Here is a 22,477-nt window from a genome sequence, read left to right as displayed (position 1 = left end):
CTACTGTGGTTTTGCTAAAACCTTGATAAAATTTTGGTCTCCTAAAAATGTAAAACTTTATCTCTCTTTTGATAGACCAATTATATAGTAAGGCGTAAATACTTCTTGGGATCAGTGTAATACTTTGGCCAATTGGATATTGAATTGTCTTGTTTTGAAATGAACTCTTTTGGATTATGTCTATCCTCATAAAATCTGAACTGTTACGGTGTAGTAGTTTTACCCAACAAACTGCCACTGCCACTATAAGAGATAGCTTTAATATGTATTGATTTGTGAATAACTGAAAAATCATGAAAGGTGACTGCATGCAAATTGCATGTCTGTTGCTTTCCTATATGTAAACCATCAGCAGATCATGGAAGAAAAAGACCTCCACTGCCAACTGCAAAAAACAGATAAAATACCTAAGAATGAATTTGAGAAAAAATGGGCAAGATTTAGTTGAAGACAACTTTACAGTGCTACTGTAAAAAAAGAAAAGACTTGAAGAAATGTAAAAACGTGCCTTGTTCTTGGGTGAGAAAATTCAGCATTATAAGGGTGTAAATCTTCCCCAAATTTATCTTGAAATAGAACATACTTGTTTAAAAACTATTCATAGGAATTTTAAGGGGTAGAGGAAGACTAGGTGACCTGCTTCTAAAACTAATTTGAAACATAAATTAATAAAGCATAGATAGTAAAATTCTGAAAAATAAATGAAAAGATACTAAGAGATAAAACATAAAACTATAGAACTTCAGAAGTGTGATTTTGACATGAATATACACAGTAGAAAAATGTTTTAGACACTAAAAATGTAGAATTATTTAGCAAGCATTATTTATCATGGGAAAAGAATGGGAAAAGCCTAACTGTCCACCATTAGGAGATTTATGTTCACTATAGGTTGGATTTGATTAATTATGACATATATCCATGTAGTAGAGAATTATGCACCCATTGTAAATAATGGGGTGGCTTTATAGTACAGACCCCAAGATACTTTGTTAAGCTTAAAAAGTCTAGGTAGCACGCACATTTATGAGTGCGCAGACTTTCTGGAAAGATTGCAAGAAATAGGTGATGGTGGTTGATTAGAGTGATCGAGCAGATGATCAGAGTGAGACTTCTCAGTGCAACTCTCTGTACATTTCAAATTTTATACCAGGCATTAACCAATTTAAAAACATAATTTAAAAATATTTTTAGTAGCTTAAATATGAAAGGCAAGTAGAACTTTATTTAACAAAAAATAGCATCATACATGGTAGCTCAGGCTGAGTAGAGCACTAAGTCTCGTGATCTTAAGACAGAAAAAAATCCATTCACATAAACATCACCACCATCAGGCGGTCTGCAAATGCTGATGCGGTTCACCAGAAATACAGCATTGAACAAGGCAGACACTGCCCCACCCTCCTAGCATGACCTCATTCTAAAACACTTGAGCGCAGCACCTCCCAGGGAAGATTGGAATGGCTTTTTCAGACCATAAGTCTATTCCTTGGGGATTGATTAAACCTTCTGTAATTGAAGATCACTTTATATAATGAAAGAGGTTATTTATGGCCCCATGGTACTTGTGTGGACAGCACAGAGGCAGAAAAAAAGGCTGAGTACTTCTCACAGAACACAGTTGCTTTAAGAAAATTACCCGTTACTTCATCCTTTCATGTTTCATCCCATCAACAACACTGTGGAGAAATGGGCAGAGTTCACACAGGGGGAAACCAAAATGTCTGTAACAGATGAAAAGCTTGGGTTTTTTTGTGTTTTTTTTTTGTTTTTTTCCTAACTCACTCTGGAGCCAATGGCCTAATAAGTAAGGAGCAGAGGGAACAGGACAGCAGCCCATCTTTTCTCCAGACCCACAGAGCGCTCAGAGATGTGCTTGCCTCCTCGGCCTCTGACCTTCCCGAGTCTTTTTTCATTTTTCTCACTTTCTCATTTATTCCTTTCTCTTCATTAACCATTCACTAGTAAAAATGGTTTTATTTGTAGATAATCAGTTACAGTAACTGACGTACTCGTTTCCCTATTTGGAACCAGTCTGTAGGGAAAGGAGTATGTCAGCTACTGTAACAACAGACTGGTTCCAAAGAGGGAAAGGAGTACATCACCCTGCTTATTTAACTTATATGCAGAGTATGTCATGAAAAATGCTGGGCTGGATGAAGCACAAGCTGGAATCAAGATTGCTAGGAGAAATATCAATAACCTCAGATATGCAGATGACACCACCCTTATGCTAGAAAGTGAAGAAGAACTAAAGAGCCTCTTGATGGAAGTGAAAGAGGAGAGTGAAAAAGTTGGCTTACAGCTCTACATTCAGAAAACTAAAATCACGGCATCTGGTCCCATCACTTCATGGCAAATAGATAGGGAAACAGTGACAGACTTTACTTTTGGGGGCTCCAAAACCACTGCAGATGGTGACTGCAGCCATGAAATTAAAAGACGCTTGCTCCTTGGAAGTAAAGCTATGACCAACCTAGACAGCATATTAAAAAGCAAAGACATTACTTTGCCAACAAAGGCCCGTCTAGTCAAAGCTATAGTTTTTCCAGTAGTCATGTATGGATGTGAGAGTTTGACCATAAAGAAAGCTGAGAGCTGAAGAATTGATGCTTTTGAACTGTGGTGTTGGAGAAGACTCTTCAGAGTCCCTTGGACAGCAAGGAGATCCAACCAGTCCATCCTAAAGGAGATCAGTCCTGAATATTCATTGGAAGGGCTGATGCTGAAGCTCCAATACTTTGGCCACCTGATGCCAAAGAACTGACTCATTTGAAAAGACCCTGATACCAGGAAAGATTGAAGGCAGGAGGAGAAGGGGACGAAAGAATGAGATGGTTGGATGTCATCACCGACTCCATGGACATGAGTTTGAGTAAACTCTGGGAGCTGGTGATGGACAGGGAGACCTGGCATGCTGCAATTCATGGGGTCATAGAGTCGGACATGACTGGGTGACTGAACTGAACTGAGTTACAATAGCATACTGAGTTTATCATGTTCTCATTCTAGCTTCTCAGTAACATGATGTGGGGGTGGGGGGCAGGGCTTGTATGTAGATTAAGAGAGATCCTCATCAGTCTAGGGTAGTTGAGACTCGGTTAATAACTCCTCAAGAACGTTCTGAGAACAAGCTGACTGGTCCTCTCTTCCTCCCACTCCCCTCCTTGTCCCCCGCCCCACTCCCACAGCTGAACTCGTTCGAGCAACTGTGCATCAACTACACCAACGAGAAGCTGCAGCAGCTCTTCAACCACACCATGTTCATCCTGGAGCAGGAGGAGTACCAGCGTGAGGGCATCGAGTGGAACTTCATCGACTTTGGCCTCGACCTGCAGCCCTGCATTGACCTCATCGAGAGACCCGTAAGACCCTCTCCTGCCAGCCGGCTCTCCACCCAGGCTCAGGCGGTGCCTTGAGCTTTTCTTCCCATAAACTGAGACGGAAATGTTCCTGTCTCATCAGCGTGAAGATAATTTTCTGATCTAAATTTACTAGGATGCTTTGATGAAATACCCATTTAAAAAGTGAAGAGCCTGCAAGTAAGACCCTTCTCGAGCTGTCTTTTCTCCCAGTCGTGTCCTGTCCTCTCATGGGTGTGGGGACACCAGGCACATGTCCAAGATGATAAAGGGGTACCGTGTCTAGCTATGAATTAGGGGGGTCATGCAGATCCATTTTGGGGCATCGCTGAAGCTTATCCTCATAAGTACAAAGGTGCTTTTTTACAATGTTTGTAAGAGTTTATAATCGTAAAACATTTAACAATAGCATGTAGAATGATACGGGATTTGAGGAGCCTTTCAGAATGTAGACTGAGGGCAGTATTTTCCGGAAAGAAAATATCAAAAAATGACTCTGCGGGGGCACCTGCCAGTCATCTGTCCTGACCTCTCATAACCCAGCCTCTGGCCAGCTTCTTCTGAAACTCTGACCAGGAGACAAAACATCGTCTCTCAAACAACTCTTTAGAAATCCTCAATTAAAAGGAAAAGTGATAGCAGAGATCTTGACACTAAAGGATGAAATCGGAAAAATAAAAAGACAAAATTATGGATCTTCTGAGTCATGCTGTCACGGAGTCCTTTAGAAAAGATTAAATTATATTTGGGCTCCTCTTTCAGAATTTAGAAGTATTTTCATTGAAAGATTAAAAATGTAAAAATTATGGCAGAAAGATGTGTGTTTCACTTACCTTAGTTCAGAACTTCATTTCTCAAGGTTGTTGTGAGTGGGTAAAATCTGGTTAAATGCATCTCTGGCCCATCTCTTCTGTAGGATCACTGCTAAACCTGCTTGCCTTTGATTATAGTGTTCTTTCAGCATCTCCGAACCCTGCAAATTTCTTTTAGATAGAGGAGCCAGGAACTAGACAGCCGGGGAGTGAGGGTCTTAGTCCTGGGCTTTTAGCTGCTTCTACCTGCTCCTGTTCTGTTAACCTCAGCTTTTCTCTGACCGTGTTACGACACTTCAATCATGTTTAACTAGGACCTCCAGTTTTTTTTTTAATGTTTATTTATTTGGCTGTTTCAGGTCTTAGTTGCCGCACACGAAATCTTTGTTGCGTCATGCCAGATCTTTCCTATGGCACACAGATTCTCTAGTTGTAACACACAGGCTCCAGAGCACACAGGCTTCAGTAGTTGTGGCTTAGATACTGCACAGCATGTGAGATCTTAGTTCCCTGACCAGGGATCAAACCCATGTCCTCTGCATTGCAAGGAGTATACATAACCACTGGACCACTAGAGAAGTCCTTCCAGTTACTTTTTAATCATTATTTGTACAGAGCCAACTCTTCTCTACTAAATACAAAGGGCCTGTGAGTTGAGGAAAACTGGTAGGGATTTATCCCAAATATTGATTTCATCGTGGTGCCCTTGAATTGGTCTGTTCAGTCTTGGATCAGAAACTTGTCATATTTGCAGTATCGCAGTAAACCATGACCCTGAACCTCTGTAGAATAGGCCATCACTGTTGTAATATTTCGTTTAGATTTCAGGTATACGCCCACTTTCTTCCCAAAAAAAGAAGTCCTTCCATTGGTTTTTGACCTTCCAGAATAGCACGCTCCAGACACTTTTTTATTTGAGACAGAGTTCACCCTAAAATTCTTTCTGAAGTACAAAATTCAATGAGCTTCAGCATAGAGTTGTACAACTATTACCACTGTCTAATCCCACAACATTTTCATCATCCCAGAAAGAAACTTTGTACCTTTGGCAGTCACACCCGTTCTCTTTCCTTAGCACCCTAGTCTACTTTCTGTCTTTGTGTCTCTCAGGCTTTTTTCAATGAGTTAGTTGAGTGAAATAAAACAGGCTCTCAACACAAACCTGAAAAGTAATTGATAAATTATATCATCACCTTCCATATATTCTACTTAACTATAGTTTTAAATATTTCACCAAGTGTGAAATGCTCATTTAATCATCATTTAAACAGAAATCTTAAATTGCTCGGATAGGATATAAAATGTCTGAAGCATTCCCGGTTGTGGAGGGTTTATTGAATATAAAGACTAAGTTTTGTCTCTACACCTTCCGTTTCCTTTCTGGTGTCTCATTTGCTACTTTTCGGGAGTTATCTACTTGGAATTTTTTTTTGTTTTAATAAGTTTACAAAATATAGTATTCATCTGTTTTCTTACCAGTACTTAGCCATTTGAGATCTCAGCATTTGTGTTACAGTTATAGTTTGGCAATACCTGCTATCCTAGAAGTTTGCTTTTCATAGATATTCATGAAGCTCTAATTGTTTTGGAAGTTAAACTGCCAAATCCAGTGGAAAACATCCTTACACGTGATGTGCAAAATGTGTCAATTCTTCTTGCCTCTGTTATCAGGCTAACCCTCCTGGCGTGCTGGCCCTTCTGGATGAAGAGTGCTGGTTCCCTAAAGCCACAGATAAGACCTTTGTTGAAAAGCTCGTTCAAGAGCAAGGGTCCCACTCCAAGTTCCAGAAACCGCGTCAGCTGAAAGACAAAGCTGATTTTTGCATTATCCATTATGCAGGGAAGGTAAGCGTGAAAGAGTTCCATTGAAAGTACCATGCTTGAGATTTTGCTGCTTTTGGTGAGGGTTGTAACAAACGTGCTGGTATACATTTATAAACCCTTAAATACAGTACCTACTACAAAGCATTGCCTTTGAGACCACCCATTGTTTGGACTCTTCTGTGATTTTTTGAGGGGGAGTGGTGGGGGAGAAGGGGTGAGAAAGGTAATTATTGCAAGGCCAAGCAGTTGAGAATGGGCGGTTCATGCTTAAAATCCCCAGTGCTTTGGGAGGAAGGTTTTTAGGGGTGAAGGCTGCGGGGTATGTGACTTCCTTTTGATTGGTTGCTGGGAAGGGAACAGGGCGGTGCTCCAGGCACCTGTGTTTAGCCTGAAGTTGCCATCTTCTGCCTAGAGGAGGTTCTGTGAATGTTTGGGGTTAAGGCTGAATATGTTTCTTGCTTTTATTTTTTCCCCTCTCGCCGCCTTGGCTCTGGTCCGGCAGGTGGACTACAAGGCAGACGAGTGGCTGATGAAGAACATGGACCCCCTGAATGACAACGTGGCCACCCTCCTGCACCAGTCCTCTGACAGATTCGTGGCAGAACTCTGGAAGGATGGTAAGAATGTGCTCGTGTTTGTCATCGAGCTTGACTGGAATCTTTTACAATTAAGGCTTATATACGGTTCTTTTACATAGCGATGTGTGTATATTTTCTTACTTTAAAGCTCTTTAATTTCCCTAGAGCAGGGCTGCCGTTGTGTCGGATTTTACCCACTTTAAGGAAACTTGAGTAACAAGACATTTGCCTTCTTGGTCAGATGCTGTGGGAACATTCTAGTAGCACAGCCATAAGACCTGCATGTTTGCCTCAGGCCGCCCTGGTCCCCACACAGTCGTAACCCAGGGGTGCTGGGATGCAGAGCCCTAGAAGCCTCTGCACTCTCAGACCATCTGCATATAGATCAGTTGTCTTTATTTCCACCAGTCCTCAGGTGACGGTTTCAGTGGCTTTATCGTAGACTAGAGGTTGTGCGTATCAGAGGAGCAAAGTACCTGTGTCCATATTTGTAGTGGGACCAGCATTTTCTGAGCTTAGCTCTCTACATGTTTCATCCTGGTTGTTCCACCCACTTCACTTGGCCTCAGGTCATGAGGACCTTAGCTTCCAGTCTGTCCCTGCCTAGGCCGTGGCCCTGACCCCAGCCAGGCCTGTCAGCTCTGCTTTTACTGTAGCATCTCAAGACCTCGTCACCTAGGTGTCTCCACACAGGTAGCAAGAAAGAAACCCAGAAGGCGGATCAGAGGGCTTAGGGCCATCAGGGCAAAGAGAAAGAAAAGAATGACCACAGAGACAGTGAGCTGGGGATGATGACCATGTCACAGACAGTCTAGTCAGGTCACTTACGTCAGCTCCAGCAAGTGCGGGGGTGGGCACAGCGCATGTGCTCCAGCACGTGTCCTGGGGTGAGACTGTGTGCAGGCAGGGACTGGGGGAAAGGTGAGGCTTCCAGCAGGTGAAACAGGCTTTTCATCACTGTCCCTCTAGGTGGACATCTGCACCTGGCCTCTGCTGCTCACTGTCGCTGGCAGTAACTTAGTTTGTCAAGGCAGCCTTTTGAGGTGTGAGGAGAGGATAGGACCCCAAGGTAGCATCCACAGTGCCCATGCAGCAGAGGGACTCTCGGCCCTGTGCTCTGGGAAGTATGAGAGTGGGTCTGAGATGTGGGTCTAGAGTGGAAAAGGGGACCCTCAGATCTGGTGGCCACTGGGTCCACAGGGCCAAGAAAACCACACAGGTCAGTGGGAAACATCCCAAGAAGAGGAGGCAAGAGTGACTGACGCTGCTCATCAGGAATGTAGTGTTCAGTCAGGAATGGATTGTTGTTCTGCCCTGGGCAGTGTGGGCCCCCCATACCCAACCCTGCTCCCAGCTTCGCTCAGGTCTCAGAGCTAAGTGGGTGAGATGTGTGGATGACTGCTGAGTGTTGGTGACCCCTGAGATGATTGTCACATGCACAGGGGAGGGGGGCTGCCTTGTTCCTGGGCTGCTAAGGTCAGATGTCATAAAGGAGGAGGCAGTCTTCCTTGTCCTTGAAAAATAATAATTTGTTGAAAAAACAAAGCCAGTGTCTCCTGAGCACGTGCCAAGGGCGGGGCAGTCTCCCAGCATCACTAGTGAGCATTTACATCCTGATCGGTCCTTAACCACAGAGGGTGACAAAGTTTACCTGAACTCATATCGGGGTGGGTGGCGTTTTTAGAAGTGATGTTTGTGTGGGCAAAGGGGTTGTTGAGCTGGTGGAAGGAATGATCACAGTGAGGAAGTAGAGAATCCCAGCTGAGGGTAAGAAGCCCATTGAGGCTTTAGGGCAGGGCTGGGACCAGAAGGCGGAACGAATTTTGCAGATGAGAATGGTTGACAGGAGGCTGGACCATAGAGAAACCCTCTGGCGAGTATCATGGATTTGCCTTAATGAACTAAACATCATCAGCAGGCTTGTAGCCAGGGTAGGAACACAGTGTGAACTTGAAGAAACAAAGTGGGCAGTGGCTTGTCGGATGGATTGGGGTGAAAGACCCCAGAAGCAGGGAGTTCAGGGCAAGGTGACCGAGGACAAAAGCAGTGGGCATGGAAGAAAAGCCTAGGAGATAAGGAACAGAGGAAACTAGTGATCTACCGTTAAAGTCTCAAAAATGGGTTTTCTCTCTTCATTTTGAATGAGAAGAGAAGCAGGTGTTTGGGGAGTCATGGCAGGAGGTCCTGGGCTTGACCAGAAGCAGCGTGGTGGGAATCACCTGCTGAGTCCCTGACCCGTTCACTCGTCCAGCCTCACTCTAAGTTCCAGGATCATCCACAGTCGGGTGGATCCCAGAACCATGAAAGAATTGTTCTGTGCCCGCCCAGGGCTTTCCCAGGACACACTCAGAAGCAGGAGCAGGACAGAGGGGCCTCTGCCTTCGCTTCCTCCTTGCCAGCTCCTCCTCAGCCCCCACCATCCCCATCCAGGTACGGAAGGGCCTTTGCCTGCACCAGGTCAGAAGTTTCAGGAATGAGAGATCTGGTGGGGGAGGTTGGAGGGGAGGCTGCAGTTGCCGTGATGACACGACGTGTATCCATGTCACAGGTACGGGGAGAACCCTGTCTGGAGAGCCTTCACCTGCCTGTTTATGCTTTCCCAAATGAGCTATAGAGAGGTTATTCACTTGATGACAGAAACTCTGAGAGGAAAGGCGTGAGTCCTGCAGGGCCCTCCTGTCCTGGCCTGAGCCCTGTCCAGCTGTCCTCAGCTGTTTGCACCACTCTCCCGGGGCCTCACCTTTCTCCACAGGCAGCTTGGGAGCACATGTCGCCACTTTGGTCTGAACGGGCCAAGTGGAATCCTACCCTGAGGTGACCTGGCTGTGCCAGTGTCTGCTCCAGTCATCTTGCGTGTTTGCTGCTCTTGGCGGGAAGTCCTGCCATCCATCAGCTCAGGTGTGCAGTCACTTGGTGTAATCCGAGGGACAGCTTCCCAGAGGTGACCCATCACTGGGGGGGGCAAGCAGAGCCAGATGCCAGGCTTCCCCGATTTTGAGGACTGCGTGTTTGATGTGTGAGGTCAGTGGCAGGCCCAGGAGTTTGAAAAGGGTTGTAGGGTGGAGAATTCATCTTGTTCACTCTAGATGTAGGGATGTCTTGGGAGAAGAAGAGCTTCTGGAAAGAAAATGGTCCTGGAAAAAACATGTAAAAATAATTGCATATTTTCATAACCATGTCAGTACAAAAGCAGAAAATGACAAGTTGACTGAATGTTTGAGGATATGTATGAGTGCAGTTTGCCTGCAAAGATGCAATAGCTTGAATATAAAACACTCGTGTTAAAATAGACTTTGTGTCAGAGTTTTCTCCAGGCCAGACCAGGAGAATTCAGATTTATTGGTGGCAGCCCTGCCCTAGAGACTCATAGTGCCCAACTTTCTGCTAAAAGATGTCATGGGATCTCTTAGCAGCTACACATGATTTCTTACTACTTCTAGGGGCTAACATACAGGGGGGAAAAGATCTAAAAATCACATTTTCCTATAAATGTGCCTCCTAAGATATTTTCATGAGTAATGGTATGATCAATAAGTATGATCTTAGTTATTATTTGACTGTTACTTTAACATTTTATACAACAGAATTTTGTTTTCCATAATGGTAGTTACTATTTGTATTTGAAGTAAATTATATTTCCAAAATCTGAATTGGAAATAAAATTACACAGCAGTGTATTTTTGATAGTAAATGCCACCTTTTTCAGAGTAATCTAACTTACTATAGTTTTGTCCTGATTTGTTAATAATTTGCAAGATAATATTATGAAAGACAATGCACATGGTACTTTATTGCTCTTAAATTTCATCCTGCATTTACATGGGGGTAACCATTTGCCTTTGATACGTTATATAATGCTCACACCTGGAGCTGGGAGTGGTTCAGCTATATTCATTTATCTTGTAAAAAACTTTGTCCAGATGTGCAAATTCTGAAACAGTAATGTTTGCATGGGGTCTGCCCTGGATGAGCTACTTTTGTAGCCCGATTGCAAAGTTGACTTGTGATGTCAAATGTCTCTCACACTAACTGAAGTGTTTGTGTATCTGCCCTTCTGTCCTCCTGTTTTTGCTGTTTCTCTGCTTTAGAGATTCAGAATATTCAGAGAGCTTCTTTCTATGACAGTGTTTCTGGTCTTCATGAGCCACCAGGTGAATGGATAAAGCCTGTAGGTCTTCCAGACACAAAGGGTTTCAACCCAGAGGAAGCACTTGCGGGGGGCTGGCAGGGGGGCTGGGAGGGCAGGGTGGTTTCTGGGTTTCTGTTTTTGTTTTGCTCATAGACCTGCATGAACCTTCATTTCATGCTCAGTTTTATTATCCTTAAAGGCAACTGTTTGAGCGCATAAACAATTCAATCGCTACTGCCTACACATCGCTTCTTATTTTATGCGTAGCCCGAAGCACCGCATAGCAAAAGGTCTGTACCCACCTTTTCCAGTAGTGCCATCTGATACCCAGTCCTCTAAGGGAATTGTTAGGACTTGATCTGCCAAATAATATGTCCCTTGTCTTTGAGTTACCTTTAGATTTTCAACCCTAAGGAACTCCAAGGAGGAATTTTTTTTTTCTTTTTCAAGTCATTAACATTTTGTGAACAAATAATTGCATAATTATCTCATGTATGTTGGTCTCATCATTATGACTTTTAATTGGAATCGATGTGCATATCTGGCTACTTGGCTTTTTCTTTTGAACTGACCAGGTACTACCTGTCAATACAAGGCTTGATTTATGCACATTGAGTGGAGTGTTAGAACCTGTACCTTGAACCTGAAATTGAGCCTTAGACATTTGGACCTGAAGGTGTGAGTCCATAGCCCTGTTTAAAATACAGCCCAACCTATAGATAAACTGTACTTTAAAAATAAATGAAGAGAGAGAAAGAATACAGCCTAAACATGGCAAAGGCTAAATAAATGAAGACCATGTAACCTTCTACTTGTTTAGTGAAACTGTCAAGTGAAAATTCAGAGATAAAGTCAAATTCCTATTTTAAAATTTCCTTCATGATTTTGGAACATAATGCTGAGATCCAAATCCATCTCAAAAGGTTTTTAAAAATATGTTAAAACAAACATGCCCATTTTAACCCAAGATTCCTGCTGTCAGTTCTAGTTCACCTACTGTGAAAAAATAGGTTGCAAGTGAGGGTGTGGGAGGGGGAGGGATAGATGATGCCAAAGATTGCTCCGTGAGCTGGGATGACTGTTCTACAGGAGACATCTTCACAGTTGGTCATCTTTGGCCTTTGGGGGTGGGGCAGGTGGGTGGGAGCTGGTACTGCTGGAGCTGAGAAAGTGAAGAGGGAGTCAGGAGGTGGTTTGATGCTTGGGACTTGTGCTTTGATAAAAGGTCAGTGCTCGAACTTTTGGACTTGCTCCCAAAGCAGAGTGCCGTCTTTAAATTCATTCCTCTATCTCTTGGGTTTCTAGTTGTTTAAGAGACTTCCAGCCTGCGGGCCCTTGTTGCCCACTGTCACTCCTGCTCCTGGCACCAAGCGGGCACACCATGAAGTCATGGAGGGAGGGGCTGGGTGGGCGAGTGGGTGCAGCAGCCTTGCCCAGCCCCCCACCACGGCCTTTCCCTCTCCCGCAGCACAGAGGCTCTTTCCTGTGGGGCTGTGATCTTTGGGGTCTGCGGACCAGGTGATTTCTGTACCTGCAGGATCGGGTCCGTGACTACCCTGGATGACAGCATTCCCACAGGGGGCCAGCTCACCCCTCCCCCTCTGCTGGCCTCGTAACTGGAAACATGCCTGGTCCGGCTCTCTTGGGAGGTGGCCCCTGGTTGAGTTGCTTCGCTGACCTGAGTATCAGGGTCTCAGTCTCTCCTCCTGATGAGCCTTCCGTCCACCATGGTACCATGTGGTCTTGAAGTTGTGTGTAGTATTTCTACAGCAAAAATGTTCTTCTCCTCAACATCTGCTTATAGAATCAAAGCCCAAGGAGGGGTAACAGACTTTCAGTGAAAAAAACACAGGCATTAGTATTTTCAGTGATTTCTCTGGAGACGATGGTTGAGAGGGATCCTAGGGATGAAATCATGATGGCCTTTGGCACACTGAGGCGGTAGGCACCTCTGAATGAGAGAACACGTGGCTCCCAGGGGCCCTGTGCTTCTGAGCACAATCAGGACATTAGGAAAACCACACCGAAAGAACATGCAGGCCTCTGAGGTTAAGAATGAGAGATGGGTAAAGAGAAGTTTCCAAAACCATCAAAAAACAAGCACAGGAGAGAATGGAACAGAATTCCTGGAGGCAGAATAAGGAGGTCATGCAAGTTTCTGCTGTAAACTGAAGGTCTGTATTTTCTTCCAAATAATTTGAAAGTCTAGACTCCTGGGATAAACTGGTAATGGAGGATGCAATGAATTAGCTAAGCAGTTTCCTAACCCTCAGAGTTGTAGGCGGGGTTTTTAAACTAAAAGGGCCTATGATGACAGGGGCTGCTGTCCATGGCTTTGGTCTTGATCCTCACTGTGTCAGGGGACAGTTGTGTGTAGTCTGCCCTGACGCTGGTTGACACCTCCCACCTCCTTTACGGGGTAGTGAGGACCATCAGCAGGAGCAGCCATGCAGGAGACACTGTGGCAGGAGAGGGGCTCCCTGTGCCCAGACTGGCTTCTGCAGGGACAGAAAGTACAGACGGGACAGTAAAGGAGACAGATGCAAGGTCAGCTTCACACTGGTGCTTGGGAGAAGCAAGGTTGCATTCTCCTTAAATCACATGCTTCCTGTCAACCTCCAGGCTTCCTGGAATTCTTCTAAAACTTCCCAAATACGCTAGAACATTTAAGAGATTGGTTCTCAACCCAGTTAGGTAACCATTGTAAATTTGTTACTACTATATAATAGGGGGTACACTGGAGATAGTCTGTTCAATGTTAAGATTGTTTCTGAAAATGCACAGTACTTAAATGTTTGTTTCAGAACCCTTTTTTGGGGCCGTGCTGCATGGCATGTGGGATCTTATTTCCCCAACCAGGGATTGAACCCGTGCCCCCTGCAGTGGAATCGTGGAGTTTTAATCACTGGACCAGCAGGCAAGTCCCTCAGAATCTTAACTTAGTAATGCTTTAGTGTACCTTACAGTAGAACTGTCTTAGTTTGTGTGAATGAGCGCTGAAGGCCTGTCTTGGGTAGAAGTGTGAGATATAGTTCCTACTCATCAAGGCTGGGTGTTAAAATTAACCTTAAGATAGGTTTCTACGCCACTTTTTGATTTTCAGCTCTATTAACTAGAGAGAATGTCTGAAGAACTGGCTTAACTGTGTCAAATGATATTAGATCACTAGTATTTTGTCCCATGCACAGATTTAAAGAACACAAACATCTGTCTCCTGAGACTGTCTGCTAGAAGAAGAGCCAGTTAAGCATTCTGGCCCTGCACGATGCCATTCCTTATGTAAAACTGTTGATGGCAGTTTTATGAGATGGGTGATTACAGCTGCATTTTTTTCTCTTACTATGTGTGTACCCTTACAGGTCCCAGGTCTGTGGAGCTCATCTCATTTCTGACTGTCCATGTGGAGTTTGTTAATAAATTAAGTGTTGATGTGAAATACTTTGAACTTTTTACAGGCTACCGGGCAGCCAAATAATGAATTTCAGTGCTCACCAGCACCCTAACCGGTCTTGCCTGGCCCCTCAGATAGAAGAGCAGGAGGAGAAACAAAGCCACTCTTTACCTTGAAGCCCTGGGCTGGGGCTATGAGACACTTTGAGGTTTTAGTAGTGATATTAGGCCTTAGGAGAAGCAGTGCTGTTCTTCTCTGGGAACTGCTAGGATCTTGTCTGTATTTTCCTGATTGCTGCTGTAACCATTTTCAACAAGAAAATATTTTTTTAAATAGAAGTTTTTCTTGGTCTCGGTTTTTTTAGTTAAACTGTATGAGAATGGGGCCCTGATTATTTAATGAAGTTCCCACAGTGTTTCTGTTTTACATACAAGATAATTTTGCTCAGTGGTAGAAACTAACCCCAAGTTTATGTTTTTCAATTTAAAAAAAGCTGAAAGTCTAAAGCATTAATTTTTTAAAACTGTTGAGTATTTAGCTTGGACTTAACCTTATTAGAGTTAAATTTGAAAATCAGGTTCTTTTTTTTTTTAAACAAACAAAAAAAAAAACAGCCCTTCCTTGGGACTGCATTGTGGGTTCCTGCAGACCAGTGCGGTTGAATCGCCAGAGTCCACGTGGTGCTCCTTCTCTTATTGTGGGCATGACTTGTTCCTGTGGATCATTTTGTGTTCATTCAGTGGATATTTGTTTAAAAAAATTACTGTGCACCAGGGACCCTGCTCAGGCCAACATCGGGCGGTGGGGCGGGCAGAAGAAGCTGTCTGAGCTGGTGATCAGAGGGGCCCAGGGACACTGGGGATCAGCTCTCAGGACCCCTTGTGTGTTCAGTGCTGGAGAGACGTCCCCAGAAGCTCGGTCCAGAGGAAATATCCACGAAACAGAGTGGAAGGTTTGTCCCAGAGCATGGGGTCTGATTGGAAGGTTAGAGGAGGGAGTGGCCTGTTTAGTCTGGAGGCAGATGGATGTTGGAACCTAAAAAGAGGTGGCAGGAGAGGAATGGAGACTTAAAAGTTTGCTGGGAAACTTACGAGTTTGCTGGGAACCCCTGCGTGGGGGCGGGGTTCCTTGGCTCCATTGCACAGAGAAACAAACAGAGGCTTGGAGAACCTGGGTGACTTGACCCAAGATCACACAGCTTGTGGCTGGCAGGAGTTTGTCTGAGTGGAGTTCTTCATCCTTGCACTCTCCCACTGGGGCTACTTGGACCATATCCTACAGGCTGTAGGAAAAATAGGATTTTTTTTTTTTTTTGAAAAATAGGATTTTAAGTCTAGGAACAAGTAGCTTGTTTAGTTTTAGAAATATCTGTTAATCATGACACTGGAACTAAAGGTATGAGTGGAAAGCACAGTGTGGCTGCAGGGGTGGGAGGATGAAACTGGAGGAAGGAGCCAGGAAGGGTGTTGTCACACAGACCAGGGTGAAGACTCTGGTAGTCTGTCTTGAGGTTCCAGTAAATCAGAGGTTGGACATGGGGGGTGGGGTGTTGGTGGCTCTGGGTTTCTGACTAGAGTCACCAGTGTCCACATGCGCCCAGGAGGAGAGACAGGGAGCATCTGCTTCAGTTCAGGACTTTGACCTCAGCTCCCCTCTCTGCCAGCCCCTTCTCCTCCCTCTTCACCAGCTCCTCCTTGCTCCGGCCCTTTGGGGCTTGCCCTGCACCCCTATCTCTGTTCATTCACCCTTTAAGGGGCTCATCCAGCCCTGTAACTTTAAACCCTACCTGCAAATCAGCACCTCCCAAACCTGCCTTCTCTCCCTCAGACCTGCTCAGATGGCAGTGTTCTGCTGTCCACTCAACATCTCCGCCTCAGTGTCTCACGGGCTTACATAGAGCTTGGGTCCGTCTCCCCTCCCACAGAACCCCTTTCTCTCATCATCTTTCCCATGGTACCACCAGCCACTCATCTGCTCAAGCCCAGATCCCAGGAATTCTTGCCCTGGCCCTCTGCCTGATTCTCCATGTCAAGTTCATCCTAAGAGCGAGTCAGTTCTCCCACCAAAGTACGTCTGGAATCCTCTTCCTCTTCCATATCCTTCATGGTCTCACAAATTCAGGCTACCATCATGTCTCTTAGAACCTGGACTTCGACATGGGTCCCTGTCATCTTGCTGACCCCTTCCCAGTCCATCCTCTTACCATGGGCGTGTCCTCACCTCCTCGCTCCTGATGCCTCGCTGGCACCAGCTTCTTTCACTTCCTCCTGCCCCTGGTCCTTCACATCTGCTGTTCTCACTGCCTGCATGCAATGGTCTCTCCACCGGTTCATCCTTACTCTTCGGGCATTAAACGTAATTTCCTAAGGAGATCTCTAACTGCCCATCCTTTATAGCGTCTTGTTCTTTTCTTTTGATGCATTTCTCACTAGTTATAGTCTGAAAGCATTTAATTTGTACTGCATTTATTTGCTAACATATGTGTATCAAGCAGGTTATGTGCCAGACCTTGTGCTAGGTTAGAGGGAGGTGATACTGAGGAAAAACAGATGTTGCAAGGCGCTTTGTGACCTGTTAGACATGAGAGTATAGGTGTTTGGTTACTGGTGCTGGGTAGTCAGGTACAGGAGTTCAAGGCATAAATGAGATGCCCAGGAGGAGACTGAGGCTTGAGGAAGGCAGAAGGTCAAGTGCACTTGTGTCCTGCCTTAGTTTAGAAAGGATTTCAGGTGAGCTGAGTTTGGGCCCCTAGTGAGCATCGTGAGATACAGAAAAAAGCAGCAGTCAGGTCATCAGGGAGAGTGTAGTAGTTAGAGAGGTGGGTAGAGGGCTAGGAAATGGTGGGGTTCACAGTTCACAAAGAAGCCAGGTATGAGACTTTCTAGAATGCTGCTGTGATGGTCAGCAGGGGTTTTACATGGACCAGTGTCAAGTGAGAAAAGCCCTGGACCAGAGTTGTATAAGGCTGGGAAGGAGGGAGGCCTGGAAGCCAGTTGGTTGCACAGAGAGAAGAGGAAGGATGAGGAGTAAGTGGCATGTGTGGGAACCGCCCTAGAGAGAGGCTCGGCTCTGAGGAGACAAAGTAGGCAGGTCACACATGTTTGTCGTCCCGGCATGTGCAGGCACCATCCACCCTTCCTGCGCCTTCCACAGCAGGCCTGCATGACTTGGGCACACTTCACGTGGTGCCAGGTCCCTGCATGCTCTCTGCCCTGGAGAACATATGAAAGAAACGGGACCGACAGGGTTGAAGAGAGTGATGATGAGGCTAGTGCAACTGATATTTTGATTTCTTTTCAAAATAGTATTTCAGTTGAGTGTTTCATTCTTTCATTAGATGTTTTTAAATGACAGCATATCAGGCACCAAGCATTTGGCCGGCAGCTGGTCCACTTGCCAGGCTCTTGTGTGTGAGCCTGTCACTTGAAACAGTGGGTCTACGTGGACAGTGGACACTTGACGGCTGCTTTCATAAGAGCATCGTGTCTGAGTGGTCTAGCCCTCGTTGAACTCAGCTCAGGCACTGATTGTTTCCAGAAGAGCCTTCCGATGTTGCATTCTGGCCCTTTCATGCATGTCCTGGTGCTTTGAAGAGAGAGCTGAACCTTACTCATCCCTGAAAATCTGAGCTGACTTGCTGTAACCTTCCTGCGTTTGTTGGCTTTTCTCATTGGCAATCAAACGACCAATAACAAATGACTCTGGCCCCTTAATTGGAGCACACTCACTCAGTGGATTTGCTTTGTATAGTCATAAGTCTTAATGTACAGTTTTTAGAAGCATTTCCTATTTTGAGATTTACAGTGTCAGTTTGTATTAGCAATGCCAGCCAATGACCTTTCATTTACCAAATAATTGTATATGTAACAGGCAAATGTTATCAGAGACAGTGAGTTCCTGACACTAGCGCAGCGGAAGGCACCTGCTGGTATGTGGTACGAAGCACTACCGTATCCTCCCTGGAAGTGTGTGGCTGTTAGTTCACGGCTTGTGCAGTGTCTAAATATGCTGACTGCCTTACCTCTATGGCATCTCCTATCATTTGTCCCACAAAGCTTGTGCTGCCGCACTTTCACTCTGTCTTTTCTTTCCCTGCTAAAGAGTTAGGTCTGACTTCTTTTCCCTTGTCTCTCTTATTTCCACCAGTGGACCGGATCGTGGGTCTGGATCAGGTCACGGGGATGACGGAGACAGCTTTCGGCTCCGCCTATAAAACCAAGAAGGGCATGTTCCGCACCGTTGGGCAGCTCTACAAAGAATCGCTCACCAAGCTGATGGCGACGCTCCGGAACACCAACCCCAACTTCGTGCGCTGCATCATCCCGAATCATGAGAAGCGGGTATGTGTTTCAGAGCAGGTGCTGCCACTGGAGATGGATCTGGGCCGGCTCACAGAGATGAGGCTCTAAAACTGTCGTCTGCTTGATTAGGCTGGGAAACTGGACCCACACCTGGTGCTGGATCAGCTCCGCTGCAATGGCGTCCTGGAAGGGATCCGCATCTGCCGCCAGGGGTTCCCCAACCGGATCGTTTTCCAGGAATTCAGACAGAGGTATTGCTCACCTTGACCTGTGCTTACCTGAATATCCAACAGTGTGATGATGAGGAAAGACTTTTCCTTGTACCCTGGAGAGTCTCTGTTTTCTTTTCACAAAGGAAGGGGGTCATCGTCATCATTACCTTTCTTGTCGGTCAGGAATATCGACTGCCTGCTTTGCAGAGGGTCAGGGTGCCGATAACTTCTGTGGGTGCAGCACAGACAGCTCCTGTCCTCGGGGTGCTGAGGCAGTTGTGAGGAAACACTGAGAGCTGAGAACGTACAGTTCACTCATTCAGACAGTTCTACCTAGGATTTAGACATAAATTTAATTGTTTTTTTAATATATGAATAATGTGTGTTCCTTTTAGGAAATGTTTTAAATATGTAAAAGGTAAATAAGAATACTCAGAAGTGACTCCTGGAAGCATTTTGGGATGTTTCTGTCTGTTTTCAATGAATTTATTTGTTCATGTGTATGTATGTGTGTAGGTTTGTATTTTTCATGCTATGTGTGCCCATATGTGTGTACTTACAGTCCTTTTACTAAAATAGAATAGGAATAGGAGAGATCAGAAAAGAAGAATTAAGAAAAAGACAAGAGGGAGAAGATCAGTGTGCAGTAGAAATGGATGAAAACATATGATGGGCTACAGTTATTTTAAGAGTCTGTTAATGTAATTTTGTTAAATAGTCTGGTTTGCCTTTTTTCTCCTGGAAATCAAGTTTCCCAAGTATGACAGCATTTGTTGTTCCATAAAATAAACAGGACTGTAGGTTGAAGAGTAGCCTTTCCTCCTGCTGTTCCAGAGAGAAACCAGTTGAAAATCTGTTCCAGTCCTTACAGGTTTTCAGGGAAACCCTTTTCATGGCCCCACTGTATGATAAATGGGCTGGTAGAGTTTCACTTTTCATTGATAGGAAAAAAGGGAAACAGTAACTGGCTTCCAGAAAACTGTTCATGTAGCCAGGATTCATATTTTAATATAGCCATTGTCTGAGACTGGGACTTCCCTGGTGGTCCAGTGGCTAAGACTCCATGCTCTCAATGCAGATGACTCGGGTTCGATACCAGGTCAGGGAACTAGATCCTACATACTGCAAGAAAGAGAATCCACATACCGCAACTAAGACCCAGTGCAGCTAAATAAATATTGACAACATACGTATATATAGTATGTCTTTGTACTAACACTTCCTTGGAAAATAACCCACACACAGTAAATGCATAGGCCTTGAATGTGCAGGTCGGTGAGCGTATGTACTCCCAGCTGCTCACTGTTCTGAGTCACCCTAATACTTCCTCATGTTCTAAACAGAGGCCTCTGAATGTTGCTCTCACAACCTTTTCTGTTATCTGGTAAGTGCCTACAAGCTGACAGTGACTGAATATGCAGAGAGTCAGATTCTCCTTGCATCTTAAGGATGTGGACATTTTATAGGAAATGAAAAACGAAACCAAAAGGTTTTCTCGTCACCATGTTTTTGATTCTTCTGTGCCACAACTACTTAAATATGGTCTCTGGCCTGGGAATTCACTGCATTTTTCACGTTGCCACTTCTTTTAAGAAATAGAAACTAGATCTGTCGAAGACCTCCGATCATCAGCTGGTTGTTTACTCTTAATTTGACACAATTGCCCATCATATTATTGCCTCTTAGAGAAAGCAGAACTCATTAGTAGGTGAACATTTTCACAGATTTTGACAAAAGGCTTTTTGGCTGCTTTTCTTACAGATACGAGATCCTCACTCCAAATGCTATCCCTAAGGGTTTCATGGATGGCAAACAGGCTTGCGAACGAATGGTGAGCTCGCCTGGATTTTTCTGATTCGAGGACTGTTGATACAATCTTTCCTATAGCAAAAATAATAAGCAGACACTTTCTCTTTCAGATCCGAGCTTTAGAATTGGACCCAAACTTGTACAGAATTGGACAGAGCAAGATATTTTTCAGAGCTGGAGTCTTGGCACACTTAGAGGAAGAACGAGATTTAAAAATTACCGACATCATTATCTTCTTCCAGGCTGTTTGCAGGGGTTATTTAGCCAGAAAGTGAGTAGAAAATCACGAACTAAATGCTTGAAGTGTGTACTTGTGCTGAGATGTGTTTTGTGCTAGAAATAATACAAAGGCGTGTGAGACATGAGGTCCCTGTCCTCTGGGTCTGAGAGTCAAGTAAGCAGATAACACATCCTAAGTAAGGACATAAACAATGGGCTGAGAGAGACAATGCAGGGTCGGGTCCTGCTCAGTCCAGTTCCTCCACAAAGGCTTCTCTGAGCCTTTGCCCGTGAATGAGAGGCATCAACGTGATGACCTCCAGGAGGGAAGAGAAAGAGTACCTTAGAGAGAGGAATGTTTCTCCTGTGACAGATCCAAAAGAAAAAGAGTAACAGAGGAGTGATGAGCACGGCACAGGGAAGCGGGTGTAGAGTCTTGTTCAGACCGACACGGACACACGTGTGCATATGGAGGTAGTTGGCAGGGGATGTCTTGGACCACATGTGTGAACCAAGTGCCAGGTCCTGCGACACACGCCGAGGTCGGCTGAGCAGGCCAGTGATCCAGCGGGGATGTGATCACATCCCTGACCGCCAGCCCAGCCCTCCTGGATCGCTTGCCTCTAGTAAGTCTCCATGACAACAGCTGTCTGACACAGTTCTCTCTTATTTGCCATAGACTGGATATGTCCCTCAAATTCCTAGGTTGGAATCTGTTCCCCAGAGGGATAGTGTTTTGGTGGGGGGTGGGGCTTAGGGGTGATTAGCGCATGAAGGTAGGGCCCTCATGAATGGGGTTAGTGCCCTTGTGCGTGAGACCTCAGAGAGCTTCCTTGTGCCTCCACCACGTGAGGCGACAGTGAGAAGACAGCTGTCAGTGAGGAAGTGGGTCCTCACACAGGGAATCTGCCGGGCCCACGGCTTGGCCTTCAGCCTCCAGAGCTGGGAGAGGTGAATGTCGTCGTTAATAAGCAGGACAAAAACACAAACAGGGTTTCTTGAACCAGTTTTCCCTCCTCTTCTTCAGGGCCTTCGCCAAGAAGCAGCAGCAGCTGAGTGCCCTGAAGGTGCTGCAGCGCAACTGTGCCGCGTACCTGAAGCTGCGGCACTGGCAGTGGTGGCGCGTCTTCACCAAGGTGGGCGCCTGGCTCCCCGGACGGCAGGTGGGGCCAGGGGGAGCCCCGGGGGATAGCGGGGATGCAACATTGGGTGTACAATGTTGTCCTAGGTGAAACCGCTCCTACAAGTCACTCGCCAAGAGGAGGAGCTCCAGGCCAAAGATGAAGAGCTGCTGAAGGTGAAGGAGAAGCAGACGAAGGTGGAAGGGGAGCTGGAGGAGATGGAGAGGAAGCACCAACAGGTACGGCTGACCAGCTCCCACATGGCCCTGAGTGAAGATGCTCGCTCCCACGGGTAGGAACCACCCAGGGAATTATCAGTAAACAGCATCTTACTTCATGTGTATTTTCCACTCCTTCCCAAAGCACAGCCGTTTGAACACAGAGGTAGCAGATACCCTAGGCCAGGCATTGGGATTTCTGTACATGGGAATCACCTTGACCTGCACGTTTGCCTCTGTCACTCTTTGACACACAGGTGATCACACTTGCTCTCAGGTGTGTTTTTAAAACCTGTGAGACTCCTCCTGGTATTGTCACCTTCTGTGGCTCACGAGGGAAACAGAAAAAAGTAAAAGGATGAGATCGTTCAAGGCCCCCACCTGCCTCTTCTCCAGCCACAGTGGTCATGAGTCCACGTCCTGTTCTTAGGAACTGTGCTTCATGGACAGAGCAGAGACTTGAGAATTGTTTGTGGTTGAAATGACAGGACTGATGTGTTC

At 45.4% G+C, this 22,477-nt stretch overlaps 1 protein-coding gene across 7 annotated transcripts in view; it reads left to right on the top strand.

The window, feature by feature from the left end:
* MYH10 (myosin heavy chain 10) overlaps window positions 1–22,477 on the top strand; it is a 122,325-nt gene that overhangs the window by 74,832 nt on the left and 25,016 nt on the right. For all 7 annotated transcript variants that reach the window (XM_043903808.1, XM_043903811.1, XM_043903807.1 and 4 more), the window contains 9 exons: window positions 3,192–3,365; window positions 5,846–6,019; window positions 6,501–6,615; window positions 18,243–18,436; window positions 18,527–18,648; window positions 20,371–20,440; window positions 20,529–20,689; window positions 21,665–21,773; window positions 21,866–21,997. In XM_043903808.1, the coding sequence (XP_043759743.1) occupies window positions 3,192–3,365; window positions 5,846–6,019; window positions 6,501–6,615; window positions 18,243–18,436; window positions 18,527–18,648; window positions 20,371–20,440; window positions 20,529–20,689; window positions 21,665–21,773; window positions 21,866–21,997 (1,251 nt within the window). The remainder of the gene's footprint in view (window positions 1–3,191; window positions 3,366–5,845; window positions 6,020–6,500; window positions 6,616–18,242; window positions 18,437–18,526; window positions 18,649–20,370; window positions 20,441–20,528; window positions 20,690–21,664; window positions 21,774–21,865; window positions 21,998–22,477) is intronic.

Source organism: Cervus elaphus, chromosome 5 (genome assembly GCF_910594005.1).
Source record: "Cervus elaphus chromosome 5, mCerEla1.1, whole genome shotgun sequence".
NCBI classification, from domain to species: Eukaryota; Metazoa; Chordata; class Mammalia; order Artiodactyla; family Cervidae; genus Cervus; species Cervus elaphus.
Note: the sequence above shows the minus strand (reverse complement) of the source record. Positions and strands in the feature narration are given on the sequence as shown.